The sequence below is a fragment of the Alosa pseudoharengus genome, unplaced genomic scaffold (genome assembly GCF_046254945.1).
Source record: "Alosa pseudoharengus isolate Yale_2024_CS ecotype anadromous, Long Island Sound unplaced genomic scaffold, YU_APseudo_1.1 YU_APseudo_1.1_scf_18, whole genome shotgun sequence".
Lineage (NCBI taxonomy): Eukaryota > Metazoa > Chordata > Actinopteri > Clupeiformes > Clupeidae > Alosa > Alosa pseudoharengus.
In genome coordinates this window covers 26062772-26079447 of record NW_027468650.1, presented here as the reverse complement: position 1 = coordinate 26079447, position 16676 = coordinate 26062772, and the positions used below count along the sequence as shown (strand labels likewise).

General features: G+C 42.4%; 1 protein-coding gene across 1 annotated transcript; it reads left to right on the top strand.

Moving 5' to 3' along the window:
- gad2 (glutamate decarboxylase 2) lies at positions 1 to 15975 on the top strand. Its single transcript, XM_076291336.1, has 16 exons — positions 1 to 79; positions 491 to 553; positions 766 to 915; positions 1325 to 1558; positions 2010 to 2100; positions 2985 to 3097; positions 3788 to 3903; positions 4596 to 4675; positions 4851 to 4905; positions 5580 to 5696; positions 6985 to 7049; positions 7933 to 8011; positions 8709 to 8858; positions 11299 to 11406; positions 12415 to 12504; positions 15802 to 15975. Exons 1-16 carry the CDS (start codon positions 1 to 3, stop codon positions 15973 to 15975), a joined length of 1764 nt encoding a protein of 587 aa, XP_076147451.1.
- Positions 15976 to 16676: the final 701 nt, after the last annotated feature.

Sequence of the window (16676 nt, the reverse complement as noted above, 5' to 3'; positions counted from 1 at the left end):
ATGGCTTCTCACGGGTTTTGGTCTCTCGGTGGCCAAAATGCTGGTAATCCTAATGCTGGCAGCCAAAGCCCCAGTACACGTAAGTAAGGGCGAATAATACGAGTTCTGAGAACAAACATCACCATCAGCTATGAGTCTAATATCTTATACACTATGCACCAGAATATACTAAGCGGTAATATTCAAATCCTATGTGCATGGCAATATCATGATTAGCTCACAACGTGTGTGGGAAATGGGACATTTCTTATTGAGAACCTAGCCTAAATTTCCTAGTTCAAGGTTATGGTGATGATGTGAAAGTATGAAGCTTATTTCATTACGACGTGGCTGTTTTCATGTTTATTATTATGAATTCAGCTACAATATCAATGGCAAAATCGCGGTCCCATTATGTCAGTAATTGTTGAATTTTCATTGTGATATTGTAGTGGAAATATTGCCTGTAAATGAACTGTCCTCGAATTTCGCTTTGACTGTATTTGTTTAGCAAGAGCATGGTGTCAGGCAGCGGCCCAAAAATTTCCTGGTGGTCTTGGATCGAAATTATGTGGTACGTTCTTCTGAAATTATCCTCTGATTTTTTTGCACATTTCGTTGAGTGCTATCATATTCGTAATTATTTCGCATATATTAAAATGCATGTCATACCCCTCCGTAATTTAAGATTTTTTACATCAGTAATAGCCTTGTAAGTCAGCATGAAAAGGTTTATTGTTTTGGGTTTACGATTTATGACTTGAATTATCTCCGGCTTTGCTGAAGCACTGCTAAATGTCGGCGATGAAGCAGTCGACAAACCAGTCGACACATCAACCAAACAAGAGGAAGAGACACCGGCTGAGACCTGCGGTTGCAATAAACCATGTAATTGTTCTAAAGCAACCACCGGCTTTTCCGAGCTCTACTCAACAGGTACAAGCTGCCCCCCCCCCCCTTAATTTCCCCACGTTGCACCCATACATGCATTTCTGTATTCTGTTAATCTGAACAAAATAGTCTGTAATGTGGAAACTAGGCCTATGCTTTGATTTTTTTTACATCTTTCTTCAAATTGTTGACTTTTGTTTTACATAAATATCGAATGACCTAAAGCATTGTCTGCAAGTCTAATAATTTTACTTGAAACGATTATTTTCAACCGGTAGTCTGTTTGAATGCTTAGTGTATGTATTTTCTAAGGAAGCACCCTTTATCCGTTAATCATCAACCTGACCTTCCTTTGTCAAGGTTAAATGATCACTTAATCGTTACAGTGTCGTGTTTTCCATATTATCCAATTGCATTTTAATACTAAAATACATAGCAATTAAATATTTTACAGATCTTCTTCCTGCTCTGGATGGAGACATGAAGACAATGACTTTCCTCCAGGAGGTCGTGGATATCTTGTTATCCTATATTGTGGAGTCGTTTGATAGGTCAACGAAAGTAATCGATTTTCACTACCCTAATGAATTACTCCAAAGAAACAACTGGGAACTTTCCGATGAGCCTGAGAGCTTGGATGATATCCTTGTAAGTTGTCGGGCCACCCTGAAATACGCCATTAAAACAGGTAATTTGCATGCCCTTTTAACATTCGAGTTTTGCTTGAAAATGCTGGCTTTTGGGGTAGATTTAATTTATTTGTTATTTTAATGCCAGTGTGGCGATAAGTGAACAGCGTCTATGCTATTTGATCTTCCCCTTATTTTCCCCCTTCTATTAGAAATAAATTGACGGGTTTCACTAAATTACAAATGACCCTTGTCATTGTAAAGACGTAGCCTACTGTATCACAGATCTATTATTTCACCTTGCTAAAACAATACAGATTAAACCATGTAGACGGTAGAGCCAAATATTTAGGCCTTCTCAACCATGGGTAAAATTATGTTGGGCCATTCCCTAAAATCAAAGGCACAGACAATACACCAAAACATATTAGCATTTAAATGCCATTTTCACGGCCTAATTAAAATCTATAAGTATCATTAAATCTCTCTCATTTCATTTTCTATGTATAGCGCACCCCAGGTATTTCAATCAACTCTCTACTGGATTAGACATGGTTGGCCTGGCGGCGGATTGGTTGACATCAACTGCCAATACCAATATGTGAGTACTCCTGGCTCAATGCTCGACCACGTGGCGAGTTTCAGTCATTTCCTGCCCCAGGTTCCCCGCTCTGATGCCAACTTATTATGCGCCTGTTTCTTCTGATAGTGTTGGGAGCATCAAAGGAATCATTTGAAAGGAGTGAAATGAAAAGCCTGGCTTGAATCGAATCCAACATTAAATTATCCCCTCGCCCTTCCCCCAAGTTAGCTCCCTGAACATATCTTCTCGGCCATTCACGCTGAGAAAATTAAAATTATTTGAGCTATGACCATTAAAGGTTACTTTCAGGTTAGTCTGTGAAGTGTTCCTTAGAACTGCTGACAGGCTAGGCAAATTGCAGGCTAGGCAAATTGGGTAGTGCAGTAAAATGTAGATTTTGTCTATTCATTTACAATTAAATAACTAAAACTGAAAATCCTCCACATTTGGAAATAAGATGATTCAGAAGGTGTGGTACACATTATATGTTTAACATATTCTATTACAAATATTCCCTATCAGTAATTTATTTTTTCAGTCCATCTTTCAATATGAAGTGGCAGTTTAATAGTATCATTATCACCTTTTCAGTAAATTCTTAGTAAAATGTTTACTGAATAATTATAGTTGTGTGTGTGTGTGGAAAGACATCAAATATCTTTAACTTGAAGGATTTGCCAATGTAGGAGCCCCTGTCTGTGTATCACCCTAGTTTTCTCCTCCTGTTCCTGCGCCTCTATGTAACAACCTCAACACGCCCTCAAACTGTCAATGACATGCTGTTGCAAAAGCACAGGCCGAGACTGTTGTGAAACAGGGGAAAAAACGTGGACTCTTTTTTTTTTGGGTGCTGCTTTGGCGTTTTGTGTAACTGGGTCATGTGGTCTCCCGGTGCTGGACAGGTTCACCTATGAGGTGGCGCCAGTGTTTGTGCTGCTGGAATACGTCACGCTCAAGAAGATGAGGGAGATCATTGGCTGGTCCGATGGACGAGGCGACGGCATCTTCTCTCCCGGTAAGCGTCACGCGAGGAGCGTGCCTCACAGGGGCTCCACCCACTCCGCACCCCCACCCCCACCCTCCGCCTCCCCTCCTACCCCCTCCCCGACTCTCTGACTTGTTTCCTAATTTTGATGGAGCAGAGTGTCCGCCCTGTCCTTCACGTTGCATCACAGCCTCCATTTTGATCAAGTCAAGAGACGTATGTATGTAATGAATGAGACATATGCAATGCATAAGGCCCAGTGTAAGCCCCCTCATGCTTCGATGGCTAGCCAAGAACCCAACATCAGGTGTGGTAATACCACACACTTGTAGGCCAGACAGACACTGAAGCTGCTGAGACTTCATGTAAACCTTTTTGACAGGTTTATTTTTTTTTACTTTGTCTACTTGGTCAGCTTCACATGTTTTTGTGTACCGCTAATCAGTGGTGTTTATGTTTTAGTACGCTTTTTAGATAGAGAATCGCTTACTCAAAGACACAGAGGAGCAAGATGGAGACAAAAACAGGATGTGTGTGAGAGCAAGAGAGAGAGAGAGAGCAAGATTTAGCGCCCACATCAGGATGCTGTTTGCTCTTTGTCAGGCTGTGTGGAGTGATATAGGCAGCTGTGTGTTGCCTTTGGCTGAGGCTGCACATCCTCATCACCTGCCTTTCATAATCACTGGTGGAAGGCTGAGGCGCTCTGTCTTTCTCCCCTAGGTGGCGCCATATCCAACATGTATGCCATGCTGCTGGCACGCTTCAAGATGTTCCCTGAAGTGAAGGAGAAAGGAATGTCGTCGATCCCCAAACTAGCAGCTTTCACTTCGGAGCATGTAGGCTCTATTTTTGTTCTTTTTTGTACTCTCTTCATTTTTCATTTTCAAGCTCCTCTTTCTTTGCTTTGTTTTCTGTCTTTCTGGCTTCAGACAGGTTAATAAATTATGATTTTAGAGTAGGCTATGCCATCCTCATAATCTGTATCTTGGAATTCATATGTTGATATATTGATTATTTTTAATATGAGGGTACTCTAAAAAGGGGACCTGAGAATGTGGATTTAAAACATCATGTATGATATGATGAATTTGTATGCTGTGACTGTAATGTATAACAAGTGATCGATGACCAATCAGAAGCCATCCTCTGTCCCATGTTTACGAGATAAATGCAGTTCATTGGTAGGCAATCAAAGGTGTTATCACAGAATATCAGATGAGGGACATCTTAGATTGGAGAGTTTAAAATGGAGAATTTTAAAAGAGAGCATCTTTTCCATTATATTTGTAGGCAGAGATTGTCTATTTCCTTTTGCCATAAAAGTCATCACACTGATATTATCCTTGTAGCCATTATAACTCATGGGAAACAACTAGTCGCAAGCAGATGTAATAGATCATATACTTCATGCATTCTCTTGAATTGTCGCTATCATTTTATGATGAAGGACATCAAGAAGTAATTGATTATGAATATCTATAGACATTTTCATGTGAAAAAATGACCAATGACATTTTTTGTGTTGCAGAGCCATTTCTCCATCAAAAAAGGAGCTGCTGCTCTTGGCATCGGGACAGAGAGTGTCATTTGCATCAAGGTAGATGAGAGGTGAGTACAGAATACAGATGTTGTCACAGACGTGATGCTACACACAGTAGACTTGGTGTATTGTTTGTTGTCTCTGATTGATTGAGATGATTGACATGAGCTCAAATAAAAACATAATTTATTTTTTATTCCTCTTTTATTCCTACTTTTATTCCATTACTTTTGCCTTCACCAGAGGGAAGATGATACCGTCCGACCTTGAGAAGAAGATCCTGGAGGCGAAGCAGAAGGTACAGTCTGAACGCTCGTCTCCCCTCGTCCCTGCCTGACCATTCTCTCAGAAACATTTCCCCATCTAATCGACTTTTATGGTCGAGCGGTGCCCAACAAGCTCACAGGAAAAGATTTACTTTTCAACAAAATGCTCCAACAGCTTATTGCATGTTATTGCACCTCTCTGATGAGGTGTAAGAAAACTATCAGTATCACTAGCTGCTCCAGTGCTCTGTGGAAGTGAATAGCTTTTGGACAAGTTTGAAATGACAATGACACATTGCTACCCATCACTTTTGGCTGGAAGCTCAATCAAAACTCTCTCCATCACGCATGATTAACATGTATGGTTTTTCAATACATAATATATAGTTTAAATATTATTGAATGGCTGGTCTGTCTTTTTGTGGTGAAATGAAATTCTACGTTCATGTACCGGTAGACTTTGTTGAGTAGATGTGTTGAAACAACATTCCATTAATATTTAACATATGAAACTTATTAGGTGTTGGGTATGTGTGGTAATCATCCTGCCCTCTGGCCAGCTCCAGCTGCATATTCTGAAGTCACATCCTTTCCCTCTGAAAGGACCTGTTTAAACTGATGGAGTGGTCAACATGATTTCCAGACGTTGTATGGCGGCCCATCCAGGCAGTAAAGTGTCGCCTGTGAATATCTTGTGTCCCTCTAGGGTCTCGTCCCGTTCTTTGTGAGCGCCACGGCCGGCACCACTGTCTACGGAGCCTTTGATCCACTCATCGCCATCTCGGACATCTGCAAGAAATACGACGTCTGGATGCACGTGGACGTGAGTGGGCATGTTTTTCTCCTCTGCACCTCACTTCCTGACGGAGGGGGGGGGGGGGGGGGGGTGAGATGGCCGTCGCAGATTCACAGCAGTGTCTTTCAAAAGAGGAGGCTGATCTCATTTGCAGATCTCCGAGGCCTTAGCTAGCGTGTCTCCATATTAAAAGGGTCAATACGAGTATGTAGTCATTTGAAGTACTTGCTTTTTCGCTCAGTGCACCTTCAGACACGTTTTTGTTCTTACAGTAAAAGCCCTTTTATGTGTTGCAATGTTTGTACATCACACTGTTTCTCTTGATGAGGGGTGCACGTTATGATTATTAAGTGAGCTCTGCATTGTAAACAGAAGGTATTTATTATGTCAGTTCAAAGTATGTGTGCGTGTATGTGTGTGTGTGTGTGTGTGTGTGTGTGTGTGTGTATGTGTGTGTGTGAGAGAGAGAGAGAGAGAGAGAGAGAATGAGTATGCTACTGCATGTTAGTGTGTGTCTCTGAGTGGCGCTGGATAAATAGGTGTCTATTGTCATGTCATTAGTTTGTGACTCCATCGTGCCTTTCATGTAGCCCATTGGTTTGTTGTTAGGAGTCTGGGCACACAGCTGTAGCCTCACCCAGCCCAGTCGAAGAGTAAGGAGCCACACACACACACACACACACACACACACACACACACACAATTCTGCATGCAGCTGACCTGCAAGCCCAAGGGTGAGCCTTTTAGAGTCTGTGTCACTGCAGACCAGACGAGAACAAGAGAGTGATGAAGCTCTTTCCCTTTTTAGACTCCCTCTGTCAAAACGCTCATTAACTTGCTGGGCGTTACAGTCTGGTGTGCTGGTAGCCTTTCTATCCACTTTTGTCCTCATCTAAAATTCCATAGGAGGATGAATGATATCAGTCCATGTATGGCTGAATCTTGTAATCATTCAAATTGGGACTGAGAAATTTTGTTAGGTTGGCTGTTTTTTTCATAGTGTGTGAACTGAATGAGACACATACTTCTCTCTGACTGTGTGTGTGTGGGGGGGGGGAGGGGGGGATGAGAGAGAGAGAGAGAGAAAGAGAGAGAGAGATGCTTCTTGGCACAGGCAACATTATGGGCTTGTTCAGGAAGAAGGTGTTATCCAAATGCCATGTTGAGTTCTCACCAGGTGTGATGTTACCGTGATGATTTTATAGCACCTGTTCTCTGTGTGTGTGTGTGTGTGTGTGTATGTGTGTGTGTGTGTGTGTGTGTGTGTGTGTGTGTGTGTGTGTGTGTGTGTGTGTGTGTGTGTGTGTGTGTGTAGGGTGCCTGGGGAGGCAGTCTGCTCATGTCGCGGAAGCACCGGTGGAAGCTGAACGGGGTTGAGAGGTCAGTCTTGTGATCTCCTCCCCACTTCCTGTCAATTTGCCGCTGTTGGGATTTGTGTTGTGTTGTTGTCTTTATTCTATTTGTTTATCTATTCATTTTCATAATGTTAATGTTAATTAATTATTGTTGGTTCATTTAGTTGGTTTATTATTTATGTATTCATAATCAGGATTGTCAGGATTTAATGTTGTTTTCCTGGTGCCGATTTTTCATTCCTCTGAATAGTATTGTGATTACAAAATTTAATTTCTCTTGGCATACATTTGGGAGTGTGTCAGTTTATGGGAACGTAGCCTTAAAATGGAAATCATTTTATCTTGTCTTCAATACTATATTCATTTATCACCCGGAGAGAAGAAATACTCTTTTCTGATTGGCTGGCAGGGTGGCTTTAATTTTCTGAATAACGGGACACCTATGAAGTTGATCTGGTAAAAAAAAGTTTAATTTTCTGAATAACGGGACACCTATGAAGTAGATCTGGTAAAAAAAAGTTTAATCGCTGTTCCATATCAATGCTTATGAATGGTAACTACTGTATAACAACCATAGTAGAACGACGGTTGAGCCTGGGGGCAGGCTTTGCAACAATGGAATCAACTGTAAACAAGCTAACTGTCCATGCTATCGCTATTATAGGGCCAACGAAAGTTGTACAACAAGTTACCGCATGTTTCCTTTGCGTGCTATAAAGGCATGGCTTTACAGTAGCAACCGGGTGATAAGCGGGATAACTGCCTTCGGGGTGTGTCCAGTTATACGGAATTAATAGACTCGGGCGGACGCAACTCCCCTCCGCTGCATGTATAACAGGACACCTCGGCGGCCGTTATCCCTTACTTAGTGTATATGACTGTGCTTATGATGGTTTGCACTTTTGCAGGGCCAATTCAATGACCTGGAACCCCCATAAGATGATGGCCGTCCCACTGCAGTGCTCCGCCCTGCTGGTCAGAGAGGAGGTATGCAGGTGTTGCCCGGTGGTCAACCCATCGGTCTGGGCCCTAGGGAATGCATGACCTGGGTGCCCCATGAACCCATGAAAAAGGCTTGCAAACATCGATCTTTGTTACAGTACTGTAACATTGCTCAAGGGCCACATTGGGTTTTGAAAATTGTCCGGTGTGCCGCACAACAACCACCCCCCCCCCCCCCCCCCTAAACAACACACACATAAAAAAGTACATTTTTTTATAGCCTATCATTTAGTATCAAAAGTATTTGTTTTAAAATATTAATTGCTTAAAAATTACTGCTAATTTGATGCTGTTTAACAAATGTATAAATTATGCACTGTCGCTTTATGAATTCACGTTTATTTCTTCTCAATGATCTTCTGCCAGCTCCGCTATGGCTAGTGCTGTACCTATGGCTGTGCCCTCTCACAGTTTATAAATGATCAGTAGTGGGAACTACTGTTGCCTTCATGATTTCCTTTTAAAAGTTTCTTATAAGAAGGAGATATCATATATCAATGCCAAGCCAGCTGGAACCTGCCGCTCTCTCTCCCTCTCATGAGCGCATGATGTTTGCCCACCCCTGCTATAGATAGATAGATACTTTATTGATCCCCAAGGGGAAATTCATTTATTTATTGCTCATTCATTCATTCATTCATTTATGCATTATTTTACTTACCGTACTCACTCGTTGATTCAGGGTCTGATGCAGAACTGCAACCAGATGCACGCAGTCTACCTGTTCCAGCAGGACAAGCATTACGACCTGGGCTATGACACAGGGGACAAGGCCCTGCAGTGTGGGCGCCATGTGGACATCTTCAAGCTGTGGCTCATGTGGAGGGCCAAGGTGAGAGCAGCAGAGTCAGTGCTCCACTAGACAGCGTGCTGGGCTGCTGGCCGGTGGCCTGTCCAGTATGAAATGGTCTGGTGTGTGTACAGTATAATGTACAGTTCTACATCCTCTGACAGGTTTTAGTCAGGTTCACTATATATTTTTGTGGGAATTTTTGGGGGATTTGGTAAACTATACATTTTTGGAAAGGTTATTGTATAAGGAGTCAGAAAATCGATGTTTGCATTTGCCCAGATGTCTATGTGGCCATGTTGATTTAAAAAAAAAAAAAACTTGAATTTGTAATATTTCGGCTACTGAATAAGCTGGAATGTTGGAATTTAAATAGCTAAACCCACATTGTCAGGGTCAGGGAATCCAATGGTGCTAGTTACAAAGCTACAAGACTTTACCCCATTATGTCCAGTATGAAATGGTCTGGTGTGTGTATCATGTACAGCTCTGACAGGTCTGTGCGTATCTTCAAAATGTGTACTTGTTGGTTAACGTGGCTTTAAAGTGGTTAAATGTGGGATATTTGTAGGTTTTGAGTCTTGAACGTTGTTACTCAGCACTCTTCCTTTGCATTGTATTTTATACAGCGCCACACGTGCCACAGTGATATTACAACAGAGCCGGCCCGCCACTTGCTGATCTGCATGCTAACTTAGGGGCAGCCGTGGCCTACTGGTTAGCACTTCGGACTTGTAACCGGAGGGTTGCCGGTTCGAACCCCGACCAGTAGGCACGGCTGAAGTGCCCTTGAGCAAGGCACTTAACCCCTCACTGCTCCCCGAGCGCCGCTGTTGTTGCAGGCAGCTCACTGCGCCGGGATTAGTGTGTGCTTCACCTCACTGTGTGTTCACCTGTGTGCTGAGTGTGTTTCACTAATTCACGGATTGGGATAAATGCAGAGACCAAATTTCCCTCACGGGATCAAAAGAGTATATATACTTATACTTATACTAACTTCAATAGTTAGTTTACAGAGCTTATGCGTTTTTTGACACTGCATCAAAAGAGTTGTTTTTTCACATCCCGTTGTTATGTCTAGGTCATTTTTGAATGTTTTAAACTGAAAAAAAAACTCCACATAGCACCTTTAAGGTATCACCATGAAGGATCTCTGTTGATAAGGCCTAGTTCTGCTATGTCAGGTGTAATCAGTTGGTGATTACGGTAAAGGAAGGAAATATAATAGTTTTGCAACAGTTCAGGTTTCTATAGCAAGGTGCATATGGGCACTCATTGTTTCAGTGTACTTGCAAAGTTTACCCTTGTCCTTCTTATCTCTTGGCTCAGAGTTGTAGACTTGATTGACAGTATGAGTGGGCCAGTGTCTCCTCCTAGCAGCTCCTGATAGCGTGCTTAGAGGCCTGATGCAGGCTGTCGTGATCAGCAGATTCTCTGGCTCTTGACAGTGAGCGGTAAGGGTAATTGCTTATCCTGCCACGGCTATGTGTATTGGCAGAAACTGACGTGGTGCAGACAGCGATTGCTGTTTCTTTGCTTTGTGCTGCTGTCTCTGCTGCTTTATGCCCTTCTTACATTTTACTCTCAATGCACCTTTGAGTTCTGTGGTTCTCAATGCACCTTTGAGTTCTGTGGTTCTCAATGCACCTTTGAGTTCTGTGGTTCTCAATGCACCTTTGAGTTCTGTGGTTCTCAATGCACCTTTGAGTTCTGTGGTTCTCAATGCACCTTTGAGTTCTGCGGTTCTCAATGCACCTTTGAGTTCTGCAGTTCTTAATGCACCTTTGAGTTCTGCGGAGCATTCACAATCGTCGGTTCATGCCGGGCCCAGGGGGTTATGTTTCATATGGGAAATAAAGCCACTGCTAGAATTTAGGTCCAGAGGTTTTCTGATGCCTTGTCATTAAGAGATTTTTATGTGATTTGTGAGCCAAGACACACGCTTTCAATCAAGCCATAGTAGAGAAACACTTCATCAGATGTAGGTCTTAGTTGTAAATGGAGTAACCTGAGTCCGTCTGCTTTGCACACATTTTTTTGACTACGGAGAACCTGGTGCTGATGCTTAATGCAGCCCAGGACATGGCAACTGTCCATCCTCACTGACCTGTCATGTGTAACAAGAGATATAAGGTCAAGTCACTGGGATACAGTTTCCCTGCTTCAGGAAGAGCTGTGGATGGTTCTGGAATAATCATTTAGCTTTGCTCTCAGTGGATGGATTGTATTGTTTAAGTTGCCATACCATCTGGCTGGAGGTCTTTATTTGTTAATGTTCATTCCCAGCTGTTGTGCTGTGATCACAAATATTTTGTCCAGGCGGGGAGAGTGCTGTTGATTGTTAGGTTGACCTGTCAGAGCTGTTGCCATGGTTTCGCTCCTTCATGTATCAGACCCTGGGGGGGAAATCACCCTGTCAGACCATTTATGTTAACACTTGTGTGTGTATGTTTTGTGTGTGTGTGTGTGTGTGCGTTCACAGGGCACCATCGGTTTTGAAGCTCAGATTGACAAGTGTCTGGAGCTGTCCGAGTACCTGTACAACAAGATCAAGGACAGGGAAGGATACGAGATGGTCTTTGACGGAAAAGCAAGTGTCCACTTTAGTCCCTCTCTCTCTGTCTCCCTCCTTCTGTTTTGTCTTTGCTAACGTTATTGATGCTTTCCTTTGTCCCTTCTAATGGCTCCGCCACACTGGACGACAAGATGAATGGTGTTGCTGTGAACATGAAAAATGTCTTTGATTCCCTTCAAAGGTGTCACCGCACTGTGATGCCATTATTCTGGATGGCGAGCATGAAATGACAGGCAATTAGTCATACTACATATAGACATGCAGATGGCTTCATTCTGTGTCACAGTTCTGCTTAAAATGTACTATACCCGTATGCACATAACAAACAACGTCCCCCCTTCATGTTTAGCATTTCACAGAGTGTTTGGTAATGTGGTGCGTGTCGTGGGCTGTTTTTAGAGGTCATTGCTGCTAGCCAGAGTTTCTCCTTGAAACGAATGGGAAATGCATCAAGGCTAATTTGCATGTAAATGGCCGTCGCCGCTAAACTGACATAACAATTTTGCTCTGGGGTCCCACGCTGCCTGCCGACCTCAGCAGCCAATGAGCAGAGACGAAGTGGCACGGTGCGGTTACTTAAACATAATCGAACGCTTGGGATTATAAAAACATTATCCCAGCCGCTAGAAAGCTATTTCCCTGCTTGCTGCAGTGGGGATTCCAAAAATATGCACCTGCTGTGGTTTCTGCGCCTATAAAAGCCAACGCTTTCAAAATCTAACTGTAGCTGCAGATTTATTCAATTAATTCAATTAATTGTATACAATATGTTTGATTTAACACTCGTTTTGTCATTCTCAAAACCTACTTTTTATTCTCAATCTGTACATGTGTTCAGTGATTTTAGATTGATATTTTTTGTCTGTTATTTATCAGTGCTTATTATTCCATCTGATTTGAAGTCTTGAATACTATCTTCTATCTTTTGCGCATGAGTTGAATAAAGTGTATTTGACTCAGACTGATGATAGATGCAGGTTCAGTGCTAACAGGCCTGTGCATTCTGCTCTGCCTCTGCTACAGCCTCAGCACACCAACGTGTGCTTCTGGTACCTTCCGCCCAGCCTGCGCTACGTGGAGGACAAGGTGGAGAAGCAGAAACGCCTGCACAAGGTGCCATTTGATTTCCTTGTGCCTCAGCTCTGGGGTTTAAATACATATTTAAATGCTGCTAAGAACACTTATCTTGTTTACTCCTGTGTACTTAATATATATGTACAGTATATATATATATAGAGAGGGGGGGGGGAGAGGGAGAGAGGAAGAGTAGCTGGGTCAGGAGACAGAGAAGGGGACTGCAGAAAGAGAACATAGCCTAAATCTAAAAATGAGCCTCCAGTATTGGAACAATCAACAATGTAGTGAAAAATGTGTTGTGAATGTAGTGTTGTATACCACCACTGGAAATAGAATGCATTTGTGTGTGTGTGTGTGTGTGTGTGTGTGTGTGTGTGTGTGTGTGTGTGTGTGTGTGTGTGTGTGTGTGTGTGTGTGTGTTTGTGTGTGGGTGTTGATATACTGGGGGACCAGTCATCCTGATTGGTCGGTGGCTGGTTTAGTGTCAGCCTCAGGCAGCCGAGTCCTTAGCAGCTCTTATCAGCAATTAAGGTAGATAGCAGGAGCGTGCCAAACATACAAAGAGCTCCTCACACATCCGTCACTTAACACAGATAAGCACACACACACACACACACACACAACACACACACACACTCACACACACTTACACGCATGCACGCACGCACGCACACATGCACGCACCCGCACACACACACACACACACACACACACACACACACACACACACACACACACACACACATGCATACAAACACATTCACATTCTGACTCCTAATTCACAGCCATGGTTAGCACTGTACTTGTATCTCTTCCTCTGTACAGTACATTTTTAGGTACGATTTTGAGTAGATCATAAGCATAATTGTGCTGCTGATCATTTTTTGCCTTTGCAATAGAAAATATTACAGTGATGAGTTAGCAAAATCAGGCTATCAGTATCAAAATCAGTAAGTAAGCTCTAAGAGAGTCATCTGTTCAGAGATATCAGCAACATGTTGGCTATGAGTGGACAAAGCCTAGTTATAACATAGTCCCTACATAATAAGCCTCTATAGTCATGCTTGCATTACACATCACCAATCTGCACTGACCAACCCAGTCTGCAAGTGTCTGGAGTGTCGTATTTTTTATGTGAAGTCTTCAGGGCCCCAAAGTACTGAACTAGCAAGTAGAAGGCAAGTAGCAACTCAGACCATTGAGGGCCCCCTGTGCATCAACCCAGGCATCTATAAGCACATTTGTAAAATAAAGTTCATGACTTTTAAATCAGTCCTTGTGACAGCTCAGGGAGGAAACACATTCACACTGTTAAAAACAGTTAAGGGAAAGTGATGGCCCTGTCCAATGCATTCCTCTCCATTTGAGCCTATCCTGTTGTGACTGGTGTTTATGGAGGAGTTGAAAAGGCCCTCCACCTCACTGTGGACGGCATTTCTGAGGGTGATTGTTCAGCCAAAGCCTCTGGCAAAGTAAGGAGTTCACAAAAGAACACCTGCAACCTATTTGGGAGGAGAAATAGACGATAATTATAACATTCTAAAAGCTGCCAAACGGACTACTTTGCAGGTCTGTCCTTTGCCCCCTCCCCCCTTTTTTCTGGCATGCACCTGTGTTCAGTGAAACAGTGAAACAAAAACATTTTTGTGAATATTGCATTCATAAAACATTTGTATCTGGTGTCTGCAATGGCTCTGCTATAGAGCTTATTTTCCTCAAAAGCATTTTAGTATATTTGTAATGTTCTAATCTTACCTTCAACACGTTCAACACGTTCCCTTCATTGACTTCAGCTCTTCACCACCTACATGTATTGTACAAATTCACTCATTGACTTTTTTTATTATATAGTTCGGATTAACTGTTACTTCAAGTAAGTGTTAACCATGCAAGTACGCCTGCTTTAAAATGCACCGTACGAGCAGATTAGCCTACTAATCATACATAAATAAAGGAAAAGTAGGGACATGTTGTAGTCCCTAATAACCATTGTCCAGAGTGCCAAGATATGTGCTGCTGGCAAAGAGAATTCCTAGAGAGGCCTTTGTGTATGAATGTGCTTCAGTGAAGCATGGGGTTGTAATTACGTATGAGAGACAATCACACTGGCCTGAATTGCCCGTCTCTGCCATAAGGCCACCGCTCAAAAGTGGCAGGGCATCCCATTGTGGTCATCAGAGGAAGGACTGCAATTCCTTTTCACCCACAGAAACAATCCTCAGCGTCTTAGGCAATTTAATCCCAGACAGGCACTGTGGCCAATCCTCTGCAAGGCACAAAAATACTGTTGATTTGTTATTGTGTGTGTTAGGATGTGCTCATTTCTACGAACATCATTTTGATTGCTTAGAAGTACCAGACTGCAGATAAAAGCAGAGCCATGATGAACCCAGATGGAAAAAGAATATTTGAAACTTTAAAAAGCCATTTTATAACACAACAGAAACCAACAACTGGATTTTATCATTAGCATGTCACAATGTCTGTCTAGCCAACTGCAGAGCGGTTGACACTTAATTGAATCTCGCTCCTCTTGGTACATCAGCAGTTCACGTTTGCCGAAACCAGAGAGGGGTTATCAAGCTCCAAATAAATTACTCCTACCAGGTGTCACTGAACGATAACTCCTCTCGTCTGAGTCATGTGCCGGACGTGTGACAGGTCCAGCTGTGCGTAGATTTACCTGTCAGCCGTGCCGGCTCTGCCTGCCTGACCGAGGCCCTGCCGAACGTAATTTGCCCGTCTCCTGATAGCGTGATTGAGGGCAGTGTGAGCAGTGCAGAGACGAGCAGAAGTTTGATGGAGGGAAGCAGATAAGAGAGCAGGGGCTATCGGATTGTGCCGGAAAACTGGAAATTAAACACACAGAGGCGGAACTTGCACTGTGTCAAAGCAAAAGATGTCATCTTCCTTTTAACTGCAGAATGTCATACCATTTATTACCACTATATATAACATGCTGTAACCACATCCCATATTTTGTTAAAACAGGTTTTACAGTATGTGGCCTTTGTATAAATTATGTGAATATATTCAAATATATTTGAGATACACACAGTATGAATATACAGTATATGAACAACACAAGTGAGGAAGATATATTACCTGTGTACAAGCTATTATACCACACAAATATTTAAAAATATTTATCTTAAAAAATAACTTTCTCTACCTTGTGCTCCAGAATTCAATAACAGACCTTTTACAAAGACCTTTTTAAAAAACACAGTTCCGAAACCTGTGAGATGTGTCCATGTTTACAATTAGGCACATCATTGATACCTGTTCCCATTTGCTATAAACACTGACACGTACCTGTGTTTATGCACTCAGGTGGCCCCTGTGATCAAGGCCAGGATGATGGAGTACGGGACGACCATGGTGAGCTACCAGCCGCAGGGGGACAAGGTCAACTTCTTCCGCATGGTCATTTCCAACCCGGCCGCCACCTTCGAGGATATCGACTTCCTCATCGAGGAGATTGAGCGGCTCGGCCAGGACCTCTGAGAAGCCTGAGCGACGCAAGAGTGCTGCGAGTCCCATGGCTGAGAGCTCAGATACGTGTCTCCCCTCCCCCGATGGATGAAATGTTTGTCTGTGAATGTACCAGTACTGCGATTCTTTACTTTGTCTCCTCTGACATCTCCTAGAGATAGTTATATATAAGAAAACATCTAAACAAAACAAAAAAGACTTTAAAATATTTCTCTCTATATTAATATACAGTATATATGTATACATATATATATTTCAGTATTGTAGCGTTGTTGTGGCCTTCTCGGTCCAAAGCCATGTGAAAGTGTTTATGTCTGCTTTTCATGTCGACATTAGTGCATTTGATGTACCATCATAAGTACGTAGTGTAAGTATGAGGACATGTATTCTCCAATCCTAGTGCAATAGAAACTGAGTTAGTTTATACTAACCTTAACCAGACTTCATAAGTGCCAGAGATATATGAAATATCTTTTGATTTATTGAGGCACTTAAAGCTTACCTCAATTTGGGACTACTGCCTTTACAATCAATGGCGTCCTGTATTGAACTCTTAAGGTGTGTGTCTTTCTTTTTATGTCTAGAAAAATGTAATTATTGGAAAAAGGACATTTAGATTGTGGCTGCCTGGGTGGATATCATATCTATAATCAAAAAATAATACATTTCCTCGTTATGGTGGGTGCATTCATATTTCCAAAAAGCATTTATTT